Source organism: Canis lupus, chromosome 2 (genome assembly GCF_011100685.1).
Source record: "Canis lupus familiaris isolate Mischka breed German Shepherd chromosome 2, alternate assembly UU_Cfam_GSD_1.0, whole genome shotgun sequence".
NCBI classification, from domain to species: domain Eukaryota; kingdom Metazoa; phylum Chordata; class Mammalia; order Carnivora; family Canidae; genus Canis; species Canis lupus.
The window spans coordinates 72,254,107-72,280,656 of NC_049223.1; the positions used below are offsets into that span (position 1 = coordinate 72,254,107).

The window sequence follows — 26,550 nt, forward strand, 5'->3', positions numbered from 1 at the left end:
CCTTTTTAGCTCTACCACACCCCCACATGCTGCCTTTCTCCCATTCCCCCAATTCTTGCTCAAATTCCCCCTCCCCCCAATCGTATTTTGTTACCATAAAAGTACTTGGAAGATTCATTCCTCCTAAGGAGAGGCCTGCTAGATCTGGCCACATAGTAAACCTTTGTGTTGCCTCATTTTGTTCAGTCGTGAAATGGCTGGGCTGCTGACAGCCTTGTGGGGCTTCCCCAGAGGGGGAGAAAAAAAACCTGGCTGCAGACAGCCGCAGCCAAGAAACGCAGCAGCTGAGGCCTCTCAGACTGGTGTGACTCAGTGTTTGCTCAAATAGCCTGTCGTCCATTTTCTGCTGCCTTCCATCTTCTCTCAGTGTCACTGCAAGGAATCAACACCCGGAAGGCCTTCAGAAGCTCTACCATTCAAGACCAGAAGCTTTTTGACAGAAACTCTCTCCCAGTACCTGTCTTGGAAACCTATAACACCTGTGATACTCCTCCACCTCTCAACAATCTTACCCCTTACAGGTAACCTGGCTAGTTCCTCCCTTTGTCAACCTGTGGCTAACAGCACTAGATTGTCTTTTTATTTAAAGATGTTTACATCCGAGGATTGTATTCAAAAGCTTACTACTACCCCAGTGTTGTTTGTGGCGGCAGCAGCAGCAGCTAATGTTTACCATATAAACACTTCTCACTTATTATTGTTTGGTTTCTGAAATTCATAGTAAATATAATATGTATTGAAAGTTTGCTATAGCATTGCATGCTGCAGAGTTTAATTTGGTATAAGCCAGGTCCATCTTGGATTCCATCCAAGGAATTTAGTTATTATAGAACCAAAAGGACTTTGTTACAAGGCAGTCCTGGAGCATACATCCCAGGGGCAACATTCTAGCAAGGCTCCCACTTACTCGGAAACCACTAGATTACCAGATGTTTGGGTGTGTTAGTGGGGCTAGCTTTGTGAACTGGCTGCTCTGGGCCCTGAGGGTCCTTCCAAAGCTTAAGGAATAATTGGCATTCTTCCAGATGAGTGTCATTCACTTTGTTTAGAACATCCTTTCGACATTCCCCTCTGCTAGGACCTACACTGTTGCAGCTAAACTTGAGGAAAGAAGGTAGCCTTATAGACAACTTAAAGCCCCTCCCCCTCCGGTGGTCCGTAATGTGATCATCCTGCAAAATACCACTGAGCAGGGGCAGAAAGCGAATATTTATCTTGCTTGTATCCATAAATATTTTTGGAACAGGTAAAAAGTAATTACAGATAGCTGGAGGCAGATGTCTTCTGTGAGACATGGGGATACTGCAAAGTAGAATGTGTGTGTGTGAAACTCAAGGACACCTACCTGCTCCCGGGAGCCTGGAAATAGGAGCATGGTAGCTCTTCACACAGATAAAAGTACATAGCATCTATCCTATGTTATTACTGTGTAAAATTACGTTTGTACCTTGGCTTTCAAAGGGGCTAGCTAACAGCAGGACAGAGATTTGACTCTGTAGCTTCCATCATTTATTGAGTTGGATTTGGGCAGGGGGTTTCAGGGCAAGACGAGAGTGTGTACCCGATACTGAAGGGAGTGTGATGTACGGCCTAGGGCTTGTGTGGTAGAATAGGGTAAACAAATGATATTGAGACAAGTTTATTTTTCAGTTAATGGTATTTTCCTTTTTATCATTTTCCTCTCAATTATCTGGATTTGGCCTAACAGAAATGAGCAGTGGTGTAGCTAACTCGGAACAAGATTTAATATAGAAATCATTAGTGTTTGATTTGGAAATGCTTTCTGTGTGTCGTGACACGCCAGGGAGTAGAATTGCCTTTCTAATTCTTTCTAGTTTAGTGTTAAAATAAATGTCCACCCCAGCACATACTTTCTAGAAAGAGAGAGAGACTCAGTCATGCCAAAGTGCAGGATTCCAACCAGGATCAAGTCTGGCAGGTATCCCTTACTTGGACACTCAGTAGCTCCCTCTGTACTTATGTCACAGCCCCTAAAAGATGGTAATTAAATCTCATAAAACAGCTGGCCATCTTTCTCACTGGGGCCCCCTTGTGGTTGATGTGTGGGGTAGGGGGTGCTGAGCTAATCTAGAAGGGAGCAAGAAGGTGGATTGCCGTGGTTACCTGTTTTTACAGAGGAATAACAACTACACATATATATTCTTTCATGTGTATATATGGATACATAATGTACACATGTGAACCTGCATATATTTGTACAGGTTTCAGATGGGTGGGGAGCCACTAATGCTTCATAGAGAGTCCTGGGGAAGTGGTGGAGGATTGGGAACCAGTGACAGAAATCCCCTCTGATGTGCCAGGATATCAGGATATCCCCAGGGAAATGTCTGTAGTCATGCAGATCATTAGAAATAATCAGGATCCCTGCTGCTTTAACCTATTCTTGCCCTGACCATGCAAATTCCTCTACCAAGAATTAAAAGTAAGGCTAAGTTTCTTAAAAAGCCAGGTAAGTAAAGAGATACCATTCAAGGGGCATTGGAATGCTGATGTGGAAGAGGAAGTATGCAGTTGATTTGAATGACTTCTTGATTCCTCAGTGTAAAGACTGCTAACTGGTAGGTATTTGGAATACTGGATTTGGTTGGGAGCTCATCTGACAGCTACTTGTCTTCATTTCCATCCCAGGGACGATGGGAAAGAGGCACTCAAATTCTACACAGACCCTTCGTACTTCTTTGATCTTTGGAAGGAGAAGATGCTGCAGGACACCAAGGATATCATGAAAGAGAAGAGAAGGCATAGGGTGAGGGGAAAGGGGCCTCTGTTCTACACATCAGTAGGCACGATTGTGGAGGGGGGATAAAAAGGAAGCCAGTCTTATATGAAGTAATCATTCCGAGTGGCTGCTTGCTTGGATGCCAGGTGAAACTCTTTAAAAAATGTGTCCACTCCAAGCACAACCAAGATGAAAGTATAAATCACACCAAAAATGTGTTTGTTCCCCCTAGCGCTATTAACAATTGAGTATATTCAGGCTGAGTTTTAGAAATTGACTTTTCTATTCACCATTTATTTCTCTTGCAATTTGCACCTGACTCTGCTGGACACTCAAGCTAGGCTAGTCCCTTCCCCGCCAGTTTTGCAGCTCATTTCTCAGAGACCAGCACAGAGGGCTCTACAGTGTTTGATTTACAAACAGGAACGGTTTAACACCTTCACTACTGGTTGGATGGGGCGGGGTGAGGGTATAGGCCTGGTTTTGGGAGCTGCTCTTCTCCCCTTAGACCTCCAGTGATGTGTATAAGCATATGACCTACCAGTTGCAACCTCATAATCCCATTAGCATGGCTACCGGGAGGCCCAAGAGAGTGCCAGGGGCTAGTGTAGCTGCACAGGCTGAGGAACTCCTCATTGGTGGTTTGATTTTGTTTCGTTAACTATTTCTTTATATTTGTCCCAGATACACTGACTGACTTTAGTGTCAGAGCAAGTAACAAATAGCTTTTTACTAACTTCCTAACAATTAGAGCTGTTGAGAACATGAATGAGTTACCCAAAGAGGTAATGAGTTTCCCATCTGTGGAGGTGTCTAAGTCTTGGAGTGAGTGAATGTGTTTGACCTTGGGAGGTGATTTGGACTAGATGACCTCTAGGTCATTCCAAAACCAGTAAGTCTCTAAATTCTCTAGTTACTATATGTTGTCTAAGCAAATCATTTCTTGGGTGTGCATCCAGGAAGGTGGATGGAATTTTAATGAAGGACTTTGGAAAAATATCTTACAAAGGCTTTTCTGTTTCTTTCCATTATAGAGAGAAAAGAAAGATAATCCAAATCGAGGGAATGTAAATCCACGTAAAATCAAAACACGGAAGGAAGAGTGGGAGAAGATGAAGATGGGACAAGAGTTTGTGGAATCCAAAGAAAAGCTGGGGCCTTCTGGGTAGGTGATGCTTTCATATAATTGGTAACATTCTTTGAAGGGCCTGGGTTTTGGGGGGCAACAGCTTGACAGCTCTGGTGTGCCACATTTCACACTTCCCTGAAGTGTGTCTATGTGGCTAAGATCAATACCACTATTAATCAGCTACCTTCACGTGCATCCATCTGGTGATTAAAATTTGCAAATAAATCAAGAGACTCAGCAGTTTAAATGAGGTGACTGTAGTAGTCTGGAAAAGAAAGCCTATGGCTTCTAGTGCCCTTGCTCTGCCAGACACAGTATGTTTGTGGGCCTGAAAGGAAAGACTGGAAAGAGAAAAAGAGTGGTCTTGAGCCCTTTGCCTCCAGAGCATTGATCTGAAGGTCATGCCTAAGAGCTGGGCATTTCACAGGAGTGGAGAGGGCCTGGTAGAGAATCTGTGCACATCACCAAAACAACTTCTCAGTCAGCCTTTGTCTGTCTAGGGAGAGAAGCCGGCCAGGGGCCTGAAAACAGACCTCAGACACAGTGTGGGAAAGGTCGTTCGGCCAGTACTGAGGCTATATATCTCCGGGGGGAAACAGTAGATGTCAGTCTGACCCATTTCCCAATACCAAATCACACTGGAGGTTTTTAAAAGGGAAAAAAATGGTTTTAGAGTTTGGTTTGATGCTTATCCTGGTGTCTGACCTGTGTGACATTCAAAGCCAAGTCACCACGACTGCTTGGCATGAATGTTGCCCTGGTTTTTTCTCTAAATACTTTGCATCCTGGCTGTCAGAGAACCATGCCAGCCCATGCTGGGTGTCTAGGAATGATAAAAGGAAAGAGTTGAGTTGTTCTTGCTTTTAGGAATAACTCTACCATGAAAATCTTGACTTTAAAAAATCTTGACACTTCTGACACTTGTTCTTCTTGGATTAAGAGATTTGTTTTAAAGAGTGATGAAGATGGTAAGAGAAAAAAATGAACCTTTCTCTCTGTCAAGAAATCAGCCCTGAGGGTACCTTCATTACCTTTACCTCCCAGTAAAAGGGGCCATTTGGTTCCATGGTCCCATCCTGTTCAGACAGGCCTTGTCCTAGGTTCCGTGACTCTAAGGCCAGAACCTCGCGCATTCAGATTGCCAATTATTACGTGTTTGGTTTGTGTGTGTGTGGAATGGGGCCGGTGAAAACGAAGACTTTGCTTGCCATTTTTCTCTTGTCCAAGAAGTTTGGGATTGGGCTACATGGCTGGTCTACCTGGGTATGCTTGTTGGTAAACCTACAAAGAGATGTACCAAGCCTATTCCAGGCCTTGGGGATTTTCTGCATCAGAGCATCATTTGATTTTTAGTTCTCTCCAACTCTCTTCCCTCCAGGGTCTGTTTGAAAGGAGTTCTTTAGAACCCAGCAGTGGTGGAGAGAAGGGGGAGGTAGAACAGAAGCAACCATATTTGCTAGTTGCTATTTGTGTACATGTGTTATTTGGAAATTTGTTGTTCACCCAAGGCCCAGTGCTCTGAGGGACAGGCTTTTATGAGGCACAGGCCCTAAGCACCCTACTTAAATTGGCAGCTCGTAGTGTTGGATAAGAGACCTGGCAGGGAGACCGAGTCTAGCTACCACACAGCAACTTGCATTTGTCCTCAGCTTGGTTTTGCAATCAAATGCCTCCTTGGCCTTTGAGTACTCCAGAGGCTTGCTGACCTCCAAACCAGGCTGTGTGCCAGTCACGTGTTTGCAGCTCACTAGCCTTGGGGCTTGGCTTTGCCCTTTGCCTCAAGACTGACTTTGGGAGTTGGGAGCAGTTAGGCTGCTCTTAACATTTGGGAGGGAATTTAAAAGAACTGCTGGGTTTGACAAGGCCAACCTGCACTGGGAAAGGAACAGCATGGTTTTTGATTGGCTGGGTTGAATCCCATTTCTCTGAATCCAGCAGGAATATCTGGGAGATACTTAATACAACAGAATTCAGTCCTAAAATTTCTTTTTAAAGATTTTATTTATTCATGAGACAGAGAGAGGCAGAAACATAGGCAGAGGGAGAAGCAGGCTCCTCTCAGGGAGACAGATGTGGGACTCGATCCCAGGACCCAGGGATCATGCCCTGAGCTGAAGGCAGACGCTCAACTGCTGAGCCACCCAGGCATCCCTAGTCCTAAATTTTAATCCTGAATTTAATCCTAAAGTAAAATTTCCGAACAGCAGAAAACATGTGGGGAATATTTCTTTCTTCCTAAACGCTTTTGTACCAAATGCATTTTTGTAGGGTCTCTTAAAAAAACTTGAGAAGTGCCAGTCACACTTGAAATGACAGTTTTGACATTGGGTTCATTGTCAGGTACCCACCCACCTTGGTGTACCAGAATGGCAGTATTGGCTCTGTTGAAAATGTGGACAGAAGCAGCTACCCACCGCCACCGCTGTCAGACTCCACCTCTCCGCCTTCTCCTTCCTTCTCTGAGGACAGCTTGCCTCCCCCACCAGCAGAATTCAGGTAAATGGTGCAATCTCTCCTGTCTACTCTGGGTGGTTACACACTCAAAAACAAAATAAGTGTACCTCAGGGTCCCTGGCTGGTTCAGTCAGTGGAGGGTGAGACTCTTGTCTCAGGGTTATGAAAATCAAGCACTTGTGTTAGGTGTAGAGATTATTATTTATTTTTATTTTTATTATTATTGTTATTTTTAAGATTTTATTTATTTATTAATGAGAGACACACACAGAGAAAGAGAGGCAGAGACACAGGCAGAGGGAGAAGCAGGCTCCTTGCAGGAAACCTGACATGGGACTCAATCCCGGGTCTCCAGGATCATCCCTGGGCTGAAGGCGGCACTAAAGTGCTGAGCCACCTGGGGTGCCCTAGAGGTTACTTTAAAAAATAAAATCTTAAGGAAAAAAAAATAAGTGTTCCAAATCCAGGGCAGGACCAATAAAATAACTTGAGTCAAGTCTGTGTAGATAATAAAAATAATTAACATTTTATTAAGTGTCTGTGAGGTGCCAGGCATTATGCCAAACACTGTATATGATGCTTCATCTTCACAATAGTCCTCCTGAAGTAGGTACCCATTTTACAGATGAGTAAGTGGTGAGGCACACAGAGGTCAATGAACTTACCTAAGGTCACACAGCCAGTCATAAGCAGAGCCATGATTGGAAAGCAGGTCATTCAGTCTGCAGAGCCCATATTCTTTTTTTTTTTTTTAAGATTATTTATTTATTTATTTATTCATTCATTCATTCATTCATGAGAGACACACAGAGAGAGAGAGAGAGAGAGAGAGAGAGGCAGAGACACAGGTAGAGCGAGAAGCAGGCTCCATGCAGGGAGCCTGATGTGGGAATCGATCCTGGGACTCCAGAATCAGGCCCTGGGCCGAAGGCAGGCGCTCAACCACTGAGCCACCCAGGGATCCCAGAGCCCATATTTTTAACTGTTAGTTATACTGGAACAGATGGAGATCACCATCATATCTCTTGTTTTTACCTAGCTTTAACTGAGCATGGCATGATGAAGCGGTATAATCTGCCATCCTTACAGTATTTAGCAGACACTGTGCCCTGTTATCTAGGAACCTAGCAGTTACCTTCCTCCCCTGTTCTGGTTCATTTCACTGCTGGATAGATCTCCAGAAAGAATGAAACAAAGGGAAAAGGGAGATCAAATGTAGACTCTGTTGGTACTGGTGTTTGGCAGAGGTATACAGGGGAAGAGTTAGAAAGTAATGACTGGGGACGCCTGGATGGCTCAGCGGTTTGGTGCCTGCCTTCAGCCTGGGGTGTGATCCTGGAGACCTGGGATTGAGTCCCACATCAGGCTCCCATGCATGGAGCCTGCTTCTCTCTCTGCCTATGTCTCTGCCTCTCTCTCTGTGTCTCTCATGAATAAATAAATAAAATCTTTCAAAAAAAAAAAAAGGAAAGAAAAAAAAGAAAGTAACGACTGAATGGAGATCTGAAGAGTATTCAGATTTCAGTGTTTGCTCCGTTACTTTGCCCTTTCTGATGCCTGACAAATGAGAGCTTTGAAAGGTACAGTTTTCTCCTCGGACTCTGTTGAATCAGAGGTTGGATATGTTGAGGACCCCTCAGATGGACACCTAAAGCAGTGCTATAACCCCTTCCCCTCACGCGGATCCACTCTTCTTGGCTCTTGAAACCACTCATCCCAGATCTCTTCCCGCTGATTGCCCCATCACATGCAGCCAAGGCTGGAAGGTCTATGGAAAATCCCAAGATGGATGCTTTATTCTAAGAAGTAACTATTAGTGGAGGGCAGGTACCAAGGTGGAAAAAAATCCTTCAGCCTCACACATGGCCTGAGACCTTGCAGCCACAGCCAAGCACATGTGACCTGGGAAAGGTACAACTCAGTCGTCTCTCAACCCAGTTAAAGTCTGGTGGCACATTCATTTCCCATCTCTGCTGACCCTCAGATCGTCATCCCTTTTCAGGTTTTTCCACGTGAGCACTGAAGGTGCATTTACCTAAATCTGTACTCTGCTCAGCTTTGGTTAGCTTGGCTTGGGTTTCCTGCCCTCACAAGATTTGGTAAATGATAATAGCCTGAGTAATAGAGCCCAGTGGGTGGGTAATGTTTAGATTTTTATTCCAATTCTTCTTGCATGCCTTCTTGCTCCTGGTTTCAGGATAAAACTGACTATCCCTCTTAATGGAGGGTTCAGGAGGGTGCCTTCCTTTGGAGAGCTGGAAAGTTTGAGGGGGGACCTAGAAAATGACTTCAGCCAACCCTTACCTGATAGAGGAACCCAGTGTAAACTTCTTTCAAATAGCTTTTCTCGGGATCCCTGGGTGGCGCAGCGGTTTGGCGCCTGCCTTTGGCCCAGGGCGTGATCCTGGAGACCCGGGATCGAGTCCCACGTCGGGCTCCCGGTGCATGGAGCCTGCTTCTCCCTCTGCCTGTGTCTCTGCCTCGATCTCTCTCTCTGTGTGACTATCATAAATAAATAAAAATTAAAAAAAAAAAAAAACAAATAGCTTTTCTCAGTTACTGGTTATATCCCTCTGCTGATGAGAAGCTTCATTGCATTACAAGGCTTCCTATTGCATTGTTGGTCTGTTCTGATCATTTTTTCTATTTGAGCTAAAATGAAATGATAGTAGACAACCAAAATAAACCTAGGCTCATAGATAAGCTTTATTAGAGGTGGATGTTTGCGTGCTGAGACTGATGGTGGGTTTTTTTTCTTTGTCCTTTTAGCTGCCCAACAGACAGCAACCAAAGAGGGCCTGGCTTAGCTGGACCCAAAAGATCCAGTGTGGTCAGCCCAAGCCATCCACCACCAGCTCCTCCTCTGGGCTCTCCACCAGGCTCCAAACCCGGGTTTGCTCCACCACCTGCCCCTCCACCTCCACCTCCAATGATGAGCGTTCCACCCCCTCCACCGCCTGGAGGATTTGGGCCTCCAGGGACCCCACCACCACCTTCACCCCCATCTTTCCCACCTCACCCCGATTTTGCTGCCCCTCCACCTCCTCCCCCACCGCCTGCAGCTGACTACCCGACTCTGCCACCACCTCCCTTGTCCCAACCAATAGGAAGTGCACCTCCGCCTCCCCCTCCTCCCCCTCCCCCGGGGCCCCCTCCTCTCCTTTTCAGTGGTCCCAATGTCCAGCCTGTCACACCACCACCACTTTCTGATGCCACCAAGCCTAAGTCCTCCTTGCCTCCTGTGAGTGATGCCCGCAGCGACTTACTTTCAGCCATACGTCAAGGTAATTCCCAGTGCTGGGTCCAGGACCACTTGTCAATTTCTACAGCCGAGATGACTGGTTAGAGGGTGGCCTAGGGGTTCCATGCCCTTCCCAGGGGATAGCTTTCATTGGGTGGGGAGAGATTGGGAGGGACCTCAGGCCTCAGATCAGCCTAAAGAAAGGCTTCACTCTGAAAATACAGAGATTTAGATTTCTTTCCATCTTAGTTTAAAGTAAAGGATTCTTGGGGCACCTGAGCCAAAGCATCTGCCCTCGGCTCAGGTCATGATCCCAGGGTCCTGGGATTGAGCCCCAAGTCAGGCTCCCTGCTCAGTGGAGAGTCTACTTCTCCCCCTCCCTCTGCCTGCTCTTCCCCCTGCTTGTGCTCTCTTTTTCAAATAAATATATAAAAGCTTTAAAAAATAATAAAAACAAAATAGATAAAATAAGGATTCTTGGGGCCTTGGATGGCTCAGTCAGAAGAGCAGGTGACTCTTGATCTCAGGGTTGTGAGTTTAAGCCCCACCTTGGGTGTAGAGATTACCTTAAATAAGTAAAGTAAGAGATTCTTAACTTGGGGTCTTTGAACTCCTTGACAAGACATGGCTTTGCCTCTGTTTGCCTTCATTTTGTGCCCCAGAGAAAACCAAGTATCACTGCCCTAGAAGATACTTCTCTGGCCAGTCATGCCCTGTCCTCTTACCCTTCCTCCCTTCTCTCTTTCCCCTTTCTCACCCCGTCCTTCTCCCCCTTTTCTCCTATTCCCTCTTTGTCTCCTTCCCTCCCTTTTCCCCACCTTCCTGCCCTCCCTTATCATCTCACCCTTGTGGAGTATTTATTCTCTTTCTTTCAGAGGTCAGGTCTAATTCCAGTGGTTTAAAGTCGTTTCTTCGGTTTGCGAGACTCCTGGAACTAGGGGTTGTCTGAGGGAGACCAGTTGGGGCAGCTGGGCTCAGTGGTAATCAGTGAACCAGAGAGACTGAGTGCCTAGTGGGTACAGTTCGGTGGCTACTCCCCACTCAGAGCCTCCTGAGAAGTGCCATCCTCACCAGCCTGTGGAAATGGAAAGAATGGCAGGCTTCCTTTCCAACATGCCTATGGCACTGGGGCCTGGCTTGGATAAACCCTCATCTTTACTTCTTTTCTTGCTTTCTCTTTTCCCTTTTTACTTTTTCAGAGGATCCCCACACCTTCCCAGACTCTGCCCACCCCTGGCCACGCCCCCTTCCTCAGTCCTGTGTGGATCCCCAGACCTTTGGAGACCCACTCACCTTCTGAACCCTTCTCTCTGTCTCTATCTCATCAGGCTTTCAGCTGCGCAAGGTTGAGGAGCAGCAGGAACAAGAGAAACGAGATGTCGTGGGCAACGATGTAGCCACCATCTTGTCACGTCGAATTGCCGTGGAGTACAGCGACTCAGAAGATGACTCCTCTGAGTTTGATGAGGACGACTGGTCGGATTAACTCTTTCTGCCTGCTGCCCTCCTCCTTTTTCTTTCCTCCTGCTGCCTTCTTTGATGCATATCCCAACAGTCTGATGCGGGGGGGGAAAGAGGAAAAAAGAATTTCAAGGGGCCAAAGTCTTCCCTGAAGCAACCAAAGATATATCCAAGTGCTTCCTCCAAATCAACATACATTTTCCCATCTCCCCATGGACAGGCCCCATGGGGGCTCCTGAGATTCAGTAGCTGAGATGTTCCCTCTTCCCTTCAAGTGACTGTTGCATATTGAAGAGAAGGCAGAACTCCAAAGCAGATCCCTTTGATTGGGTTTAGATTGGAGTTGGTATCTTCCTCTGGGAGCCATTTTCATCTGTAGTCTCCTTCCAAAATCCTTACCCTTCAAATAGTGCCAGCCATCTTCTGGTCCTAAAGCCTGCATGGGCACGGCTGGCCCCTTTCCCATGCGCTGAGAGGGCAGAGCAGGCCACATGCCCTAGCAGCCAGACTGCCACACCTTTGTGCCGTGGTCAGCAGGGTGAGCTAGCTACCTTTTGCTAAGCCATCTCTGTCTCGGTGCGCTTTATTCTAGGAGCCATCAGGCCCTAAAGAGTGTCTCCCTCTCTACCCAGAAATGGTGCCTTTCTGAAGGCTGAAGTTGTTGCCTCCCCTCAGGCTCTCTGCAGAGTGTGGTGTTCAAGTGTCCTTTAAATACCCCTCCCTCACTACCAGGTGCTTTAGGCACCAGAGCCCAGTTCAAACCTCCAGTACCCATGACCAAACTAGCCTTGACAGGGATCTGGACCTCTGTTGGCCATCAGGGGCCAAGCTTAGAGACTCGGAACTGCAGAACTGGAAGAATGATGGAACTCCTTGGATCCTACCCTCTTAATGATGCTGGGAAATGATTTGCTTCAGGTCTTGAGGTCACACAGTTGGATGGTGACAGAACTCTAGAGCCCAGAATTCCTGGTTCCAAGTCACCTGTGCCTTCTGCGACCAAATAGTGGGCACTTGGAGGAGTCCAGGTAGAGCAGTCTTGGCTCTTTACTACTCCAGACCTCACCATAGGTGGGAGTCCCAGGAGGAGGACTCAGAGCCAGTGCCGGGCCTCTCAGTGCTGCTCAGACCCTTATAGCCTGTCTTACAATTCTTTGCTCCCCCTTTACTATCGCCATTGAACCACATGGCCTTGGGAGCTGCCCTTCTGGGGGACCAAAGGTAGTGAGAGAAGGAAGGGGGTACGCAGCTTTGACAGGTGCTGCTTTCAATTCCTCTGCAACTCGTCCCCCTTTTATTTCCCCAATTTAAGCATAGGTTCTGCCAACTATAGAAACTTCAGTCCCTCAGGCTGGTGGCTGCCGCAGGTAGCTGCCTAGGGGGGCCTGGCAGCTGTGAGGAGGGCTGAAAGGCTGAGGGGCTCTGGGTCTTGTTTCCAGCTCCCTCCTCACTGTGTGCCGTGATGTTCCCTCCCTCACTCCCCCTTTTCCCAGAGCTAATACACAGGTGCTATTATTCAGAAAAAAACTGGTCAGCTTTGGCCAACAGTGAGGTTTCTTCTCTTCTGCCCTAACTATTGTGTAGCCTCTTATGCTGAAACCGGCTTCTCCTGGCTTCTCCGGCTTTCAGAGCCCTGAAACAAAGAGAAACAGGATCTGTCTCTACCCAGCACAGCAAATGGTTGTAGTAATTGCCAAAGCCCTCATAAACCCCTCCGGCTTGAGGGGAGTGTGTAATCATGGGTACTACCGCTGTGCCCTGGCTGGATGCTCCCCCTCTGCCTTCTTTCCTTGAACTCTATCCTGGGGACTGAGCCTGTAGGGGCCAGCATGCCCTCCTGCTGGGGCTACTGCAGACTGGACCCCCGCCCTCCCCAGATCAGATGTCTGCCATGGGGCGGGCACCGTGCTCCGTGCTGGCCATACCAGACTGTGTGTGCCCCCCACCTTGCTTCCCACCTTGTACTTAGGAAGCTGAAGGTGCTTTCTTCAGAACCCTAAAATGGCTGTTGAAGGTGTCCCTGGCTGCAGCCCAGCAGTGGCTCGGAGAGGCAGGTGGAGGGCAGTGGTTCTCCCAAATAGGAGTCCTGGGGCCTGGCCAGGCCAGGGTTCGGGCCTAATGGCTTTGACTAAATTACCCCCATCCCCCTCCTTTCCGGAAAAGGGGGAGCCAGCGCCACTTGCTATCATTCTGCTCTGACCTTGAAGGGGGCGGTGTTGGCCTGGCTTCTGGAATGGACACAGTCTGCCCTGGAAAGGGCTGGGGGCAGAAGGGGGGGCACTGCCTGCGGAAGGTAGGATTAGATCATTAGCTCAGTGACCTCCTAGGGTTTCGATGTGCTGTGTTCTCATCCTACAGCTGGTTTGGTAATGATCTGCAAGTCCCGGAGAGCAACAGCACAGCTCTGCCTGACGCTCTCATTAAAATCTATGCAGCCAAGCTCTGTGCTTTGTAGCAGCCGGTCTTGCGAAGCCTCCTCAGCTCGGGGGGCTGGGGACCCAGTCAGCTGAGAGGCCCTCTGGGCTCTATTTATGCATATGTGCACCAAAACAAAATAAAACAAAAAACCCACAATGCTTCTTTAAACCCGGAGCCCTTTAAGATGATAAAGGACCCTATGCAGGTAATTGTGCGTCTTTGGAATCCTATAATTGTAGAATGCAAAGTTTAGTGATTATTTAAACTGGGCTGAGGCTGGCAAGAGTGTGGAGCAGTAGTTCATAAGGACTCTAAAGCGCTGAAGCTAAGGAGCCACCTCCCTTCCCTAGTTTGCCCAGCCCAGGGGACCTGCCCCCATTCCTGTGGCCCAGGGACCCAGCTTCCAGTCGGCAGTGTCAGAAGTGACTTGTGGCTTTGCCACGGTTGTGAGATGACTACATTCCAAAGGAGCAGCCACAGGGAGGGGGCAGGCTCTGCGATACCTTGGAGGCTCAGAGCAGCTGGCCCAAGCTCCAGCTCGCCTCCAACGGAAGCTCAAGCGCCCTCAGAAACGACCCTGGCCAATGTCACCGCAGAGCCGAGGCAGTGTTGTCAGGGCTAATGTGAAATCTCTTCCCGTGGCGCCGATCCTCCGGCTCTGCAGCGCCAGCTTGGACAGATTGAGGTCTCTGTGGCTTTGGTGACCCTGCTTAAGCATTCCCACCGTGTCCCAGCTTCGCTCTCAGCCTGCCTCCCTCCGCAGCCCCCCTCACCTGACCTCAGGGCCTGGGGAGGGGGCCAGTGCCCCAGGGCAAGGGGCTGTTGCTCAGGAGAGATGTCAGGCTTCCTGGTGTCATCAGGCTTTGAGCTCTACTGGGGTCCAGCAGACCTGGGACCAGGTGTCACTAGGAGATATGCCTCATGCTGTGCCTCCATGAGGGCTAGGGAACAATTCTGTTATTGTATTAACTTGACTCAGTTAACTCACTTGAGAAACTAACCAATTTTTACTTTCTGTCTAGAATGATGTACATGTAGGAGAGTGAGCTATAATGCTCCCAAAGTGCCTTGTTTTCTCTGATATAAATATATTTATAAGGACCTATTCCAGTGGATTCTTGGGTGTGTTTGCCACATCGATTTTAGGGAGTGGGCGTATATGTAGTAGGGATACAGTCTGGAAATGGGTCCCTTTCCCCTCAGGGTGGGAGAGGAGAGGTGGGGGTTAGAGACCTGTGAGGGTGGGGTTAAATCAAACCCCCGAGGTGACTCTTTCCTCTTCGCCCTACTCCTCTTAGGCTTAGAAGGACGTCCAGTTTTTTTAAAGCCCTGTGGCTCCAAGCCTGGTCTCATTTGTTTCCCTGGCTGGCTCACGTGTGGACCACGTTAGCACCCCATGGCCTGAGGATTCCACGTAACGATTTTATGTTATACGTGCAAATATGTAAATGCCAACATTTTAAATAATTTGATAAATCTTTGTAGCTGCTCAGCCACCTTTGGTGTCTGTGTGTGTCTGTGCGTCTGTGCCTGTCTCTGTCTCTAATGGGAAAGTGGTTGGAAGGGGCCGACACTGATAGCCACAGGTGGTGGCCGAGCCCTGGAGGGAGGTCTTGTGTGAGTGGCTTCGAGGAGCAGGAGGCCTGCGGGTCTGGATGGCGTAGGCTTTGTGGGAGGGGGAGGTGGAGGCCAGAAACCATTTTGATTTAGGAGACCCAAGCTGGGGGACCCGGAAGCCCGGATGTCCAGCCGTCCTCAGCTGGGGAGACGAGCAGTTGGCCACTTGCATCAGGGGGAAGAGAGGCGCTGGCAGATGCCGATGTTGCCTCCCAGCATCTGGCCGGCATCTCGTCTGCCTCTCCCACCCTGGCAACGTACCTTAAATATAGAAGGACTTTCAGTGGAATCCGATAAAAAGTTGAGGCTGCTGTGTGTACCCCCTCCTGCCTGGGAAGGCGAAGGGGCTGGGTTTATATTCTGACCCCCAAAAATGACCTACCCAGGAAGCAACGGTTGTTGGCAGCACAGCTGCTGCGGGTGGCCGTCCCTGGGGGCACTTGATGGGCAGACACCCAGCTCCAGTTGCCCCGGGAGAGGGCGGGGAGCCAGGTTGGTGACCCCAGCGGCCACGCCTGCCGTTCAGGGAAGGAGAGTCCCCCACCGGCGTCCCAGGAGGGGGGGGCAGAAGTTTTGAATTGTCAGCAAGTGCCGCGCCAGCCGCTCTGAGCTCATCGCCGGGGGTGGGGGTGCAGGGGAGGGGGCGCGGGAGCCAGCTCGCCCCGCCGGAGCCCCTCGCCCCACCCTCCCGCTCAGGCCTGTGTTTAGTCAGCACTTGGCTTCCTCGGGCCGGTGACTGACAGGCAGCCAGACGCCCGCCCTGGGAGAAGACAAAATGGTGGTGTCGGGAGCCGCCCTTGCTGGGGAACTGGAGGGGAGGAGAGTGGTTCTGGGAAGCGGGCGGCGCCTCCCCTGGGGGCCGTGACCCCCGGCTTCCCCTCCTGGGCCAGTCCCGAGGGGACTGCGCGTCTGCTGAGCCTGCTACCTGCCCAAGCCCGCCTCGCGAGGGAAGGGTCAGGGGTCGGGTTGCCTAAGGTCCGGGCCGGCCCGGAGCAGCCACAGCTCACACGTGGTCTCCGCAGAGGTCGCGGCTGCCCGCCCTGCCGCCTAAACGCCTCGGGCCCTCTGCCGTCTAGAATCGCAGTCTTGTTCAGGTTTTCCCTCCGGCCTGCCCCTCCCTCTGGCGCCCTTTTACAGGTGATCCTTGTTCTTGCCCCGGCTCTGAAATCAGGCGGGCAGGCCCGAGGGCCGGACGCGCAGACCGTGAGAGTTGGAAGCCCTTGCACCCTGAGCCGCCGGGGGACAAAGTGGGCCCCTGGGTGTGGGCTGGGGCTTCCCACAGGCGCACCCTGCTCCGTACACGCGTGCACACCTGTGAAGATGCACACACTCAGACACGAAGACAGGTACGCACACGCAAGGCGACACCTACACACGTGAGTGGGCACACTTGAGAACCCAGGCCCAAGGACACGTGCACACACCGTACGCAGAGCCCTGCCCTTGTGCAAACAAGGACACAGATCGGCACACAGTTACAGGAACACATAATCGCAGGCAAACCTCACAGAGTCCTCAGGAGCCATCCCTCCCTTCGCGCTGCCTCCGCCAGTTCCTCACTGCCCCCTCCTGGCCGCCCGGTGGCCAGGGCAACCTGGCACCATTTCCTGTGAGTTCTGTTCTAGGGTGGTTGTCAGCTAGTTCCCTTCTGGATAATGAGGCTGGGAGCAGGTTCAGGAGCTCCTCATAGACAGTCCCTCAGCCCCAGGAGATGAGGGTGTCTAGAGGGAGGTCTGACGCTGGAGGACAGGAAAAAAAAAAAAAAAAAAGCTTTCACACCCAAAGGAATTTCTCTCTCATGGTAGAATTTTCGGGTATGGTGGTGGCAGGAGTCCTGCATAGACCCCCTCCCACCTCAGCAGGCAGCCGGCCCGCCCTCACCTCGGGAACTGTACACACCTCCTCGCACTGTGTACATATTTAAAGAGAAGCCGACTTCCTGGCTGAGAAGTCAAAGGCCAGATCTAGCTCCCACGTTGCTGCCCCCTCACATTGACCATGATGCATGTGACCCCTCCCTCCACCCTGGAGTCTCACCATCTTGGGAAATCCACCTCTCCCAAATGTAATGTGCCTGAATAAAGCGCATCCATAAACATGACCCCATGGACTGACTTCAGGCCAGTCCTGGGAGGATTACCAACGCAAAGCTTTTTAGTGGTATTTTACAGTTGAGGAAACAGGCCCAGAGAGGCACAGCAACTTACCCAAAGTCACACAGCAAGTTGGCCCGCATGGAAATAGAAATCCTTTTCTTCTGGGCCCCAAGCTGCCTACAAGAAAGCAGAACTCTCCCCATGGGCTCAAGCCCAGAACCAAGGAGACAGGAACAACAGAGACTAAAGCCAGAAGCTCTGCCCCTCCTTTTTTTTTTTTTTTTTTTTAAGGTTTTTTTGTTTTGTTTGCAATCTCTATACCCAGCAGGAGGCTTGAACTCACCACCCTTGAGATCAAGAGTCACAGGCTCCACTGATTGAGCCAGCCAGGTGCTCCAAAAGCTCTGCCCTTCTGTCTGGAAACCGAAGGCTGAGGGGAACCCAGTGGAAGTCCCAGGTTTAGGTATTGAGATGGAGGCTGGGTAATAGCAACTTGCACCCTGGGTGGGTTCCACCGCTACCTCTCCCCACCCCCACCAGTGGACTGCACAAACCTGGAGCTTCCTCTGCAGAGCCAGAGGCAGGCTAGAGAGGGTTCTCCTTACTCAGTGGCCACCCGGTAACCTGTTCATCAAGGTATGTACACACACGTGAGTGACCTGTGAATGCATGCCTGGGCTCCATGGGTGTGCACTCACATGTAGATGTATGTCTACAAGTACACTTAGGAGTCCACTCATAGGTATGTGTAACATGTAAGTGTACATGTTTGCAAGCCTACATACATATGACTGAGCTTGTATGTTTTGGTGAGATGTGTTTGGATGCACATGTATATATGGTTTCTACATCTGGCAGGTAATTTTATGCACATGTAAGATGTTGCTTGTACATGTAGAGTTCATGAATGTACTTGGGTATCTGCAAATGTTCACGTGCATTTGTGTAAAAATATAGAGTGAATCATGTCCATGCACATGACTGGTGAGTGTGTGTAAATGTGTGTGCAGGGAAGGCTTCATGTGACTGTGTACACATGAATCATAGGGGTGCCCTCCCAAGAGAATATGATGGCAGTGTTTCCTGAAGCTCTGGTATCAGGAGTGCACTGCCTGGCTCCCGCCAGCCACTGGGCTCACAGCACCCGCACCCCACCCCCGCACTCTATTCCCCAGACCCATCCTGCTTGGCCAATTTGCAGCCTCTCGCTCCCAGCTCCTGAGAAGGCCTGCAGCAAAGTCAAGGGGCTGGTGGCCAATTAGCGAGGGGGTTAATCAGGGATCTGGGGACCCCCGGGGGGCGGGAAGCCGAAGGCAGGCATGGGGGTTGGCAGGAGCACTCGCTGCCTGTCACAGGGGTGGGGGAGGGGACAGACAAGGAGGGGAGGCTGAGCCAGCCCGGTGCCTGGAAACCAAGGGTCTGCCTGTGAATTCGTGACTGCTGAGCACTGACAGCAGGGAGCCCGTGTGGCTCTATGTGCAAAGGGGCATATACACATGCACTCAAGTCCTTGAATGTGGGCCTATGTGCAAATGTGTGTACCTGCCTGGATAGCGTCTGTAGATACATGTGCGGTGTTGTGTCTGTCTATAGGTGGGTGTGCAATGGTGTGTAAATGGATCTGTACTGCAAGCATGTCTGGCCCCGTGTGTTCATGTGTATACAGGGATAAGTATGTGTGTGTATATACTCCTGTGTGCGAGGCCACGTATGTACACTGATGAATGTGCTCCTGCATGCAAACGTGTGCATAAGTTGATGTGGTCTATTAATGTGTGTGCAATGATATATCCACATGTATGTGTATACCAGTGTGCAGGTACACCGGGGTATACGTGCATGCTGGATGTATGTGCGTGTGTGTGTGTGTGTTAGCTGAACGGCCAGGAGCCTGGAGCCCCGCAAAGGCGCCTGTGTGTGCTCATGTGTGTGTACGCATAGGTCTCCATGCATGCAAGTCTCAGCGTGTAAGGAGCTGGGGAATGTGGGGCTTTCGGGCTCCAGGCTCCAGGCTCCAGGAGAGAATCTGACAGACGACCAGCCTTGCCGCAGCCCCCAGCCCCGGGAGCCTGTTTTCCAGCCTGCGGAAGCTGTGAGCCCGTGAACTCATCTTATATTAATAGCTGCTGTCTCCTCACTTATTGCAGGGAGAGGCGGTCATGGCCCCAGCGGGGGCTCAGCACGCGGGGCTCCTCCCCTCCCCCACCCAGGACCTGGGAAGAAGGAGAGGAGAGATGGGCCCAAGGGCCTACCTAGGCAGGAAGGCAGGGAGGGCTCTAGGCCCCAGCCCTTGCCCCCCCCCCCCAATCCACTACCCAGCTCACCTCCCAAGCTTCTGTAGCTGGTGGGATGAGGCATGGGGTTGGAAAGCTGTCAGAGGGGCAGCCCGGGTGGCTCAGCAGTTTAGCGCCGCCTTCAGCCCAGGGCCCGATCCTGGGGAACCGGGATGGAGTCCCACATTGGGCTCCCTGCATGGAGGCTGCTTCTCCCTCTGCCTGTGTCTCTGCCTCTCTCTGTGTCTCTCATGAATAAATAAATAAAATCTTAAAAAATGAAAAAGGAAAGGTGTCAGGGGCGTGGACAACCCCACCCCCACCCCTAAAAACACACATGCACACACATATGCACCAGGCATGCAAAGCTGAGTAGCTCCAGGCTAGTACCAGATGAATCTGAGGCTGAAAGAGACACAGAAGACTTCAGTTTGAGAGCACAGGCATGTTCCTTCTCTCAGGGACCCTCAGTTGGAGGGGGACACACAGCCCTGCCTCCTGGGTCCCTATGCGGACGAAGAGGGCAAGACTTCTCTCTAATATTTACTCCAGAAGTATCGCAAGGCATGTTGTATAAACCACATCTTCATGGCCCCAGGAGGACTTAGCCAAGGAGGCTTCCTGGAGGAAGCACAGGGTAGGAGTACAGGGAAGGAAGACCCGAGCTGTATCTACAGAATCCCAGCAGGAAGGAAAAGCCAGCCAGCTCCACCACTCACAGGCTCCGACCCGAGGAGCTGAGGCAGGTGTCCCTCAGGGTGGGCCCAGAGCCCAAGGCAGAGAGACCCCAGATACAGGCTTCCAGAAATGCCTCAGATCCACCATACAACCACATCTGGACAACAGAGGAGAACCCACAGTGTGGGAGCCTACCACAGGCCCTCCCAGCCGAGAAGCATTAGGCTCTGCTGAGCTCTGGAGCCAGAAACTTGCCTTGAATAGTCCAGGCACCTGCACCCTTTCCTTCTGGTCTCCCCTGTGGGGTCTCCTTGGGAACACGGGTGAGGCAGCAAGGAGGCACTTCTTCACACCACCCCTCCCAAAGGTCTGTGGGTTAGCCTGGAGACCTCTAGCTTCTCCCCAACCTGGGGACAGGGCTCTCAACCCAGGTTTCCTTGCTTAGCCTCTTTCTGAGTTGCTCTTGAAATTCACTCCCTGGGGCACCCTGGTTAAGAGTCCTGAGATGGAGCCCCACATCAGGCTCCCAGCTTAGCAGGGAACCGGTTTCTCCCTTTGCCCTGCTCATGCTCTCTCTCTCTCAAATAAATAAGCAAAATCTTAAAAAGAAAAAAAAGGAAGGGCACCTGGGAGGCTCAGTGGTTGGGCATCTGTCTTTGGCTCAGGTCCTGGGATCCTGGGGTCCTGGGATCGAGTCCACATCAGGCTCCCTGCGAGAAGCCTGCTTCTCCCTTTGCCTGTGACTCTGCCTCTGCCTCTCTATATGTGTCTGTCATGAATAAATAAATAAAATCTTAAAAACAAAAGAAAGAAAGAGAAGAAAGAAAGAAAGAAAGAAAGAAAGAAGAAAGAAAGAAAGAAAGAAAGAAAGAAAGAAAGAAAGAAAGAAAGAAGAAAGAAAGAAAGAAAGAAAGAAAGAAAGAAAGAAGAAGAAAGGAAGGAAGGAAGGAAGGAAGGAAGGAAGGAAGGAAGGAAGGAAGGAAGGAAGAAAAAGTAAAGATGGACTCCCTTACTCAGGATAGGAACAGATTTGGAGTCAAATGGACCTAGGTTCAAATCCCAGTTCAAACCTTTACTATGTGACTTTAGGCAGGACAATTGTCACCTTCAGTGAGACCTTTCTTGGGAGCCCTCATTTAAAGATTATATGTACTGTGTCCCTTCCCTACTTTATTTCTCTCTGAGGACTCTGCAGTCTCTGACATTACCAAATCTTAAACTTGTCTCTTGATTACTGTCTCCTCTATGAAATGTAAGTTGTCTTCAAGGATGGCAGTGAACTGGGGCGGCCCCGGGTGGTTCAGCAGTTTAGCGCCGCCTTCAGCCCAGTGCCTGATCCTGGAGACCCAGGATCGAGTCCCACGTCAGGCTCCCTGCATGGAGCCTGCTTCTCCCTCTGCCTGTGTCTGTCTCTCTCTGTGTGTGTCTCTCACGAATAAATAAATAAAATTTAAAAAAATAAAATTAAAAAAAAAAGGATGGCAATGAACGAAAGAGGGCCTCTATTCTCAGAGCCTCCACATCTGTAAGATGAAGAGAACAATAATACCGTGCAAAGGGCCATGGCGATGTATGAAATATTTGGACCAAAACTTGGTGCGGGGGAGGTTGCTTGCTGAGTTGGGGGTCTTTTCCCAGGGACCTTCCAGGAAGGAAGTCCTAGAAGGTCACCATCTGACCTGGTGGGGCTCCCCTGCTTTGTATTTGGACTGGAATTGGGTGTAGCTTGGCCCAGTTTGCCCTCCACCACCTCTACCCCAGCCCCTGTTGGCATGTCCACTCCCCTTGGAATCCCGTGGCCTCTGCTGGGGAGGAGCCTTGACACTAGGAGGTTCACACCAGGTGAAAGAGCTCTGGCCATGGAAATGGAGGAAGACCTGAGTCCTAGCCTGGCACAGCTATGCGAGTTTGAGCAAGTGACTGTTCCTCAGGTCTCAGACCCCCCTCCATCTGTACAATGGAGGGGTGCTCTGAGGGTCCTATCTCTAGGCTTTGCCTACCCTGGGAGGCTGGGAGCCTTTGCTAGTCAAGAAAGAGCTTCCTCTTTAGCCACACTTCTAAACCTGCTCCTGCCCTTGCCTGGTCAACATACTCTCTGGTTCCAAAACACCCACACTCAGGGACCTACACACTTGTGTCCTCAAGTGTACACACTTACCATCATCATTCCAGCTCCAGAATGACCACACTGTATCCAGCCTCCTCCCAAATATGTCCTCTGACTCTGAGGATGGACCCCACCAGTCAAGATCCAGAACGTTCTAATGGGGAGGACGGAGATGAGAGGAGGAGGAGGGAGATGAGAGGCCTGGGAGGAGGGAGATGAGAGGCCATGGGCTAACAGAACACAGGTTGTGAAAATGGATATTCCCTGGGGCCAGTCACTAATCCTCATTCAGTCTCAGTTTTCTCATCTGTAAAATGGAGAAGATACCACCTGTGCCGTGAGCTGCTTGTTCAGCATAGGAGGTAACATACGTGTACACCAGGCGTAGTGCCTGGCACATGGTAAACACCCACAATTTGAAGGAACTATTATCAAGGAAATGGATATGCTTTGAGCATATACTTCATGCCAAAGCTCCAAACGAAAGCTAACGTGGGCATTCGCAGTCCGAGAAGGCTCTAGCACCCTGGTTTCTGTCCTCAGGATAAGGTGGGGTCATTGCCTGGCAGTGCCCTGGTCTGAGCAGAAGGGCCCATTAGGTCAACATCTAAAGGGATGGGGGGGATATTTGGGATGGCTCAGCGGTTTGGCACCTGCCTTCAGCCCAGGGCATGATCCTAAAGACTTGGGATCAACTCCCACATGGGGTTTCCCTGCAGGGAGCCTGCTTCTCCCTCTGCCTGTGTCTCTGCCTCTCTCTCTGTATCCCTCATGAATAAATAAATAAAATCTTAAAAAATAAAATAAAAGGGTGGAGGTGTCACCTGCCAGCCATCCTCCACCCTGGTTCTCTAGCTTCCCCAAATCCCTCAACAGGCTCCCAGGCCTGACCTAGTTCCCCGCCACTCCAGGCTCCCCCTACCCCAGGCCCACCCCACCCTCCTCCACACACAGAGACAGAAACATACTTATCACAAAATCATTTTTTATTGAGTGATGGGTCAGGGACAGGAATAGGGAAGCACTGGAGGCCATACCCCGGTTGGCAAAGGGGTCAGGTGTTGGCTCACACACCCTGCCTCTTCTAGGGCACCGCAGGGTGGGGCCTGGCCCCCAGGTCCTGGCTGTGGCGCTGGATGCCAGGCTGGAGTGGAGTTGGGGTTCTGCGTGGTCTGGTCCCGGCTGCCTGGCCGGGCTGCAGTTTCCCCCAAACGGCCACCAGAGGGCAGCCGGCCCCCAGCGCAGAGGAATTCTTGGTTGCTCAGGTGATGGCTTCTTAAAAAAATAAAAAACCAGAGGCTGGTGTGTTCCCCCAGCAAACCCGAGAGGGGCGGGCCTGGGGAGAAGGCTCTGGTTTCTATGATCTCTTCGATAAAAAATAAGCAAAAATAATAACAAAATACGTGGTTTCTCTTTCTCCCTTTTTCCCCCTCTAGGAACTGAGGTCAGCAATGGGGGTGTGGGAACTGGGGGTACCCTGGTATGGCCTGGATTTCAAGGTGTGGGTCTCTTTTTTCCCCTTATCACCCATAAATAAGTAAATAAATAAGTAAATAAATAAATTATAAATAGGTACTCTTTTTGTATGTGCACATATATATAGATACATTTTTCTCTCTTTCTCTTATCTAGGCAACTGAGTGACTAACCTCTCTGACTCTTTAGTTCAGAAACTCAAAAGTAAAGTGACATGATTAAGGTCAAGGGAGGGGAAGATCAGGGACTTGGAATGGCACTGTAAAACACCCACCAGCATTCTGGAATTCCAAGCCAGCTGGGCTGTGGGACATTTCTGAGTGGAACCCTGGCCACCAGAACGTTCTAGAACCATGGAGCCAGCTGGGCCCTGTAGGGATCTGGACAGAATCCTATGAAACACCCAATTTCCTAGAACTCCAGAACCAGCTGGGTCTTGGGGGTGTGGAGCTGGGAGAGTGGGGTGGGGGGGCGTTGGAACAAAGCCCTGGAGAACCTAACATTCTGGAATTCTGTAGTGATCAGGGCTGAAGGGTCACCAGGATATGACTAGACATCACTGGGGGAACGAGACCGGAAGGGGATCTTGGAAGAGGAACAACAGCAGCAGATGGCCCACAGCACTTTCTGCACATCCTGGTTGCGGAAGGCGTAGATGATGGGGTTGATCATGGAGTTATAGGTCGCAGGGAGCAGAGTGAGATAGGTGTAGAGAGATGGAGAGTGGGCATCTCCCAGCAGGCAGTAGACAGTGAAGGGCAGCCAACAGGCGGCAAAGGCGCCAAGCACCACGGCCAGCGTGGCGATGCCCTTTCGGGTGGCCACATAGTGGGAGGCGGGCAGCAGATGCCGCTGGAGGGCAATCTGCTGGGCATGGCGGCAGACGATGCGGCAGATCTGGGCATAGAGCTGCAACATGATGCCAAACACCATGAAGAAGGCAATGGCCAGGACCACCAGATGGTTCTTGGAGAGTGGATACACCACGCCACATGTGGCCCTCGCATCCAGACAGTTCCAGGCCAGCACGGGCAGCAGCCCCAGGCCCAGTGCGCCACCCCACACGAGGGCCAGCATCACATAGGTCCGAGTCACCGTTGTCTCTGAATAGTAGGTGAGGGCATTGTACAAAGAAAGGTAGCGATCGACGGTGATGGCCAGTAGGCTGCCCACGCTGGCAGTAAAGGCCATCGCCAGCACGCCAACCAGCACCAGGCTCATCTCCGCCGAGCCAATGCAGAACACAGCAGCAAAGTGCAGAACCAGGCCCAGGCCGGCCAGCAGGTCGGCCACAGCCAGGCTGCCCACCAGCAGGAACATGGGGGCACGGAAGGTGGGAGTGCCCACAATGATGGCCACCACGAGCGCATTCTCACAGGACACCAGGGTGCCCGAGATGCACAGCACCACATCCCAGGCTCTGGGTGAGGGCAGCGGTGCGCCTGGGCCTGTGGGCCCCTCTGCTGAGCCCACGCTGCTCACATTCACGTTGCCTGAGCCAGCGGAGAGCCAAGCCAGGGGGCTGCCTGCACCCCACATGGTGGTACCTGTGGGAGAAAGGCCCTGTGAGAAGCTGGCAGGGCTGGGTGCTACAAAGGGGTCTGTAGGGGACAAGGTGCCACTCAGGATACATTGTGAGAGTGTCTCCTCCGGATACCCAGCTGAGTCCCAAGGCCTTGTACCCCCCAGCCACACCCCAGGGCTGCTTCTGGGACATACCTGTCTCCCCCTGCCCCCACCCCCAGCCCCCAGTCCAGCAGGGGCCTATTTTCCTATCACTGTCCTGGGTCTCTTCAGTCTCTCTCCAACTCCCTGGGTCCTCCAGGCCTCTTTCTCCCACGTGCCTGGCCAGCTGAGAACCAGATGAAGGACTCCCGTAAGTGGATGAGGGCCCACGGGATCCAGGAGACGCCAGGTAGGCCCGGGACTGGGGAAGGGAAACGCATCTCTAGACTGAGCTCTGTTCCCTCCCCATCAGGGAGGATGACGCTCAGTTTCTGAGGCTTTCCAGACCCCTCACGATTCTCCGTTCCGCCCGCGAGGCTCCGCCCCCAGGGAAGGCGCGTGAAGGTCCCGCCAGCCCCCACCCTGCACTCCCAGGGTAACACCACCTAGGAACTCGGCCCCACCCCCAACTCACACCGGCCCAGACTTCTGTCCCCGCCAGACCCCTCTTCCTGCCTCAACCTCTGGGTCTTTGGAACAGACACCCTCTGCTGGAGGCCCGGATCCCTGAGTCAGACCCCTCCTGCCCCGACACCTGGATCCTGGGCCTGACTCGGCCTCCTGCCCGTATGTCTGGATCCCTAAGTCAGACACCTGCTCGGACGCCTGGGTCCCTGACTCACATGCCTCCTGCCAGCCCAATCGCAGAGGACCATCATTCCCTCCAGGGCCTTGGGCCTTGGAGGAGTGCGCACCCCAAGAGGGGTCACCCAGCTGACGGCTCTCAGCACCCGGACACTGGGTCCCCGCCTGCTAGCCCAGATTCTGGGTTCCCAGCCTCGACCTCCGACCTCTGCCAGCCGCTGGGAGCCTGTCCGCTGGCCCAGCACCCCAGCATCCTACGTGCCCTTCCAGATGCCTGGTGGCTGCGGCGGGGCCCGCTACTCACCTCTCAGGACCTGGTGCGGCCGGGCCGCGGGGAGATTCTGCTCGGGTCCCGGCGGCGCAGGGTTTGCGCGGACCCGGAGAAGCCCCCGCGGCCGCGGGAGAAGCGGCGTGAGTCACCCCGCCCCGCCCCGCCCCCGGCCACCGGACCGGTGACGTCAGCGGCCCGGCCGGCCAATGGGTGCGTCGCGCCGGGGCGCAGCGCGCGTTGCGCGGCATAGTAATGAGGCCTCGCACCGCCCGCTCCCCC

The 26,550-nt window shown here is 51.5% G+C and overlaps 2 protein-coding genes across 4 annotated transcripts in view; one reads left to right on the forward strand and one right to left on the reverse strand.

The window, feature by feature from the left end:
* Window positions 1-14,939, forward strand: part of WASF2 (WASP family member 2) — a 73,021-nt gene extending 58,082 nt beyond the window's left edge. For all 3 annotated transcript variants that reach the window (XM_038531408.1, XM_038531406.1, XM_038531407.1), the window contains exons 4-9: window positions 368-521; window positions 2,650-2,767; window positions 3,775-3,905; window positions 6,210-6,365; window positions 9,093-9,607; window positions 10,893-14,939. In XM_038531408.1, the coding sequence (XP_038387336.1) occupies window positions 368-521; window positions 2,650-2,767; window positions 3,775-3,905; window positions 6,210-6,365; window positions 9,093-9,607; window positions 10,893-11,050 (1,232 nt within the window). In that variant the 3' untranslated portion in view covers window positions 11,051-14,939. The remainder of the gene's footprint in view (window positions 1-367; window positions 522-2,649; window positions 2,768-3,774; window positions 3,906-6,209; window positions 6,366-9,092; window positions 9,608-10,892) is intronic.
* An 8,269-nt stretch (window positions 14,940-23,208) lies between these two features.
* Window positions 23,209-26,426, reverse strand: GPR3 (G protein-coupled receptor 3). Its single transcript, XM_038529641.1, has 2 exons — window positions 26,305-26,426; window positions 23,209-25,237 (listed from the first exon to the last, which is right to left on the reverse strand). Exon 2 carries the CDS (start codon window positions 25,227-25,229, stop codon window positions 24,240-24,242), a length of 990 nt encoding a protein of 329 aa, XP_038385569.1. The 5' UTR covers window positions 25,230-25,237; window positions 26,305-26,426; the 3' UTR covers window positions 23,209-24,239.
* Window positions 26,427-26,550: the final 124 nt, after the last annotated feature.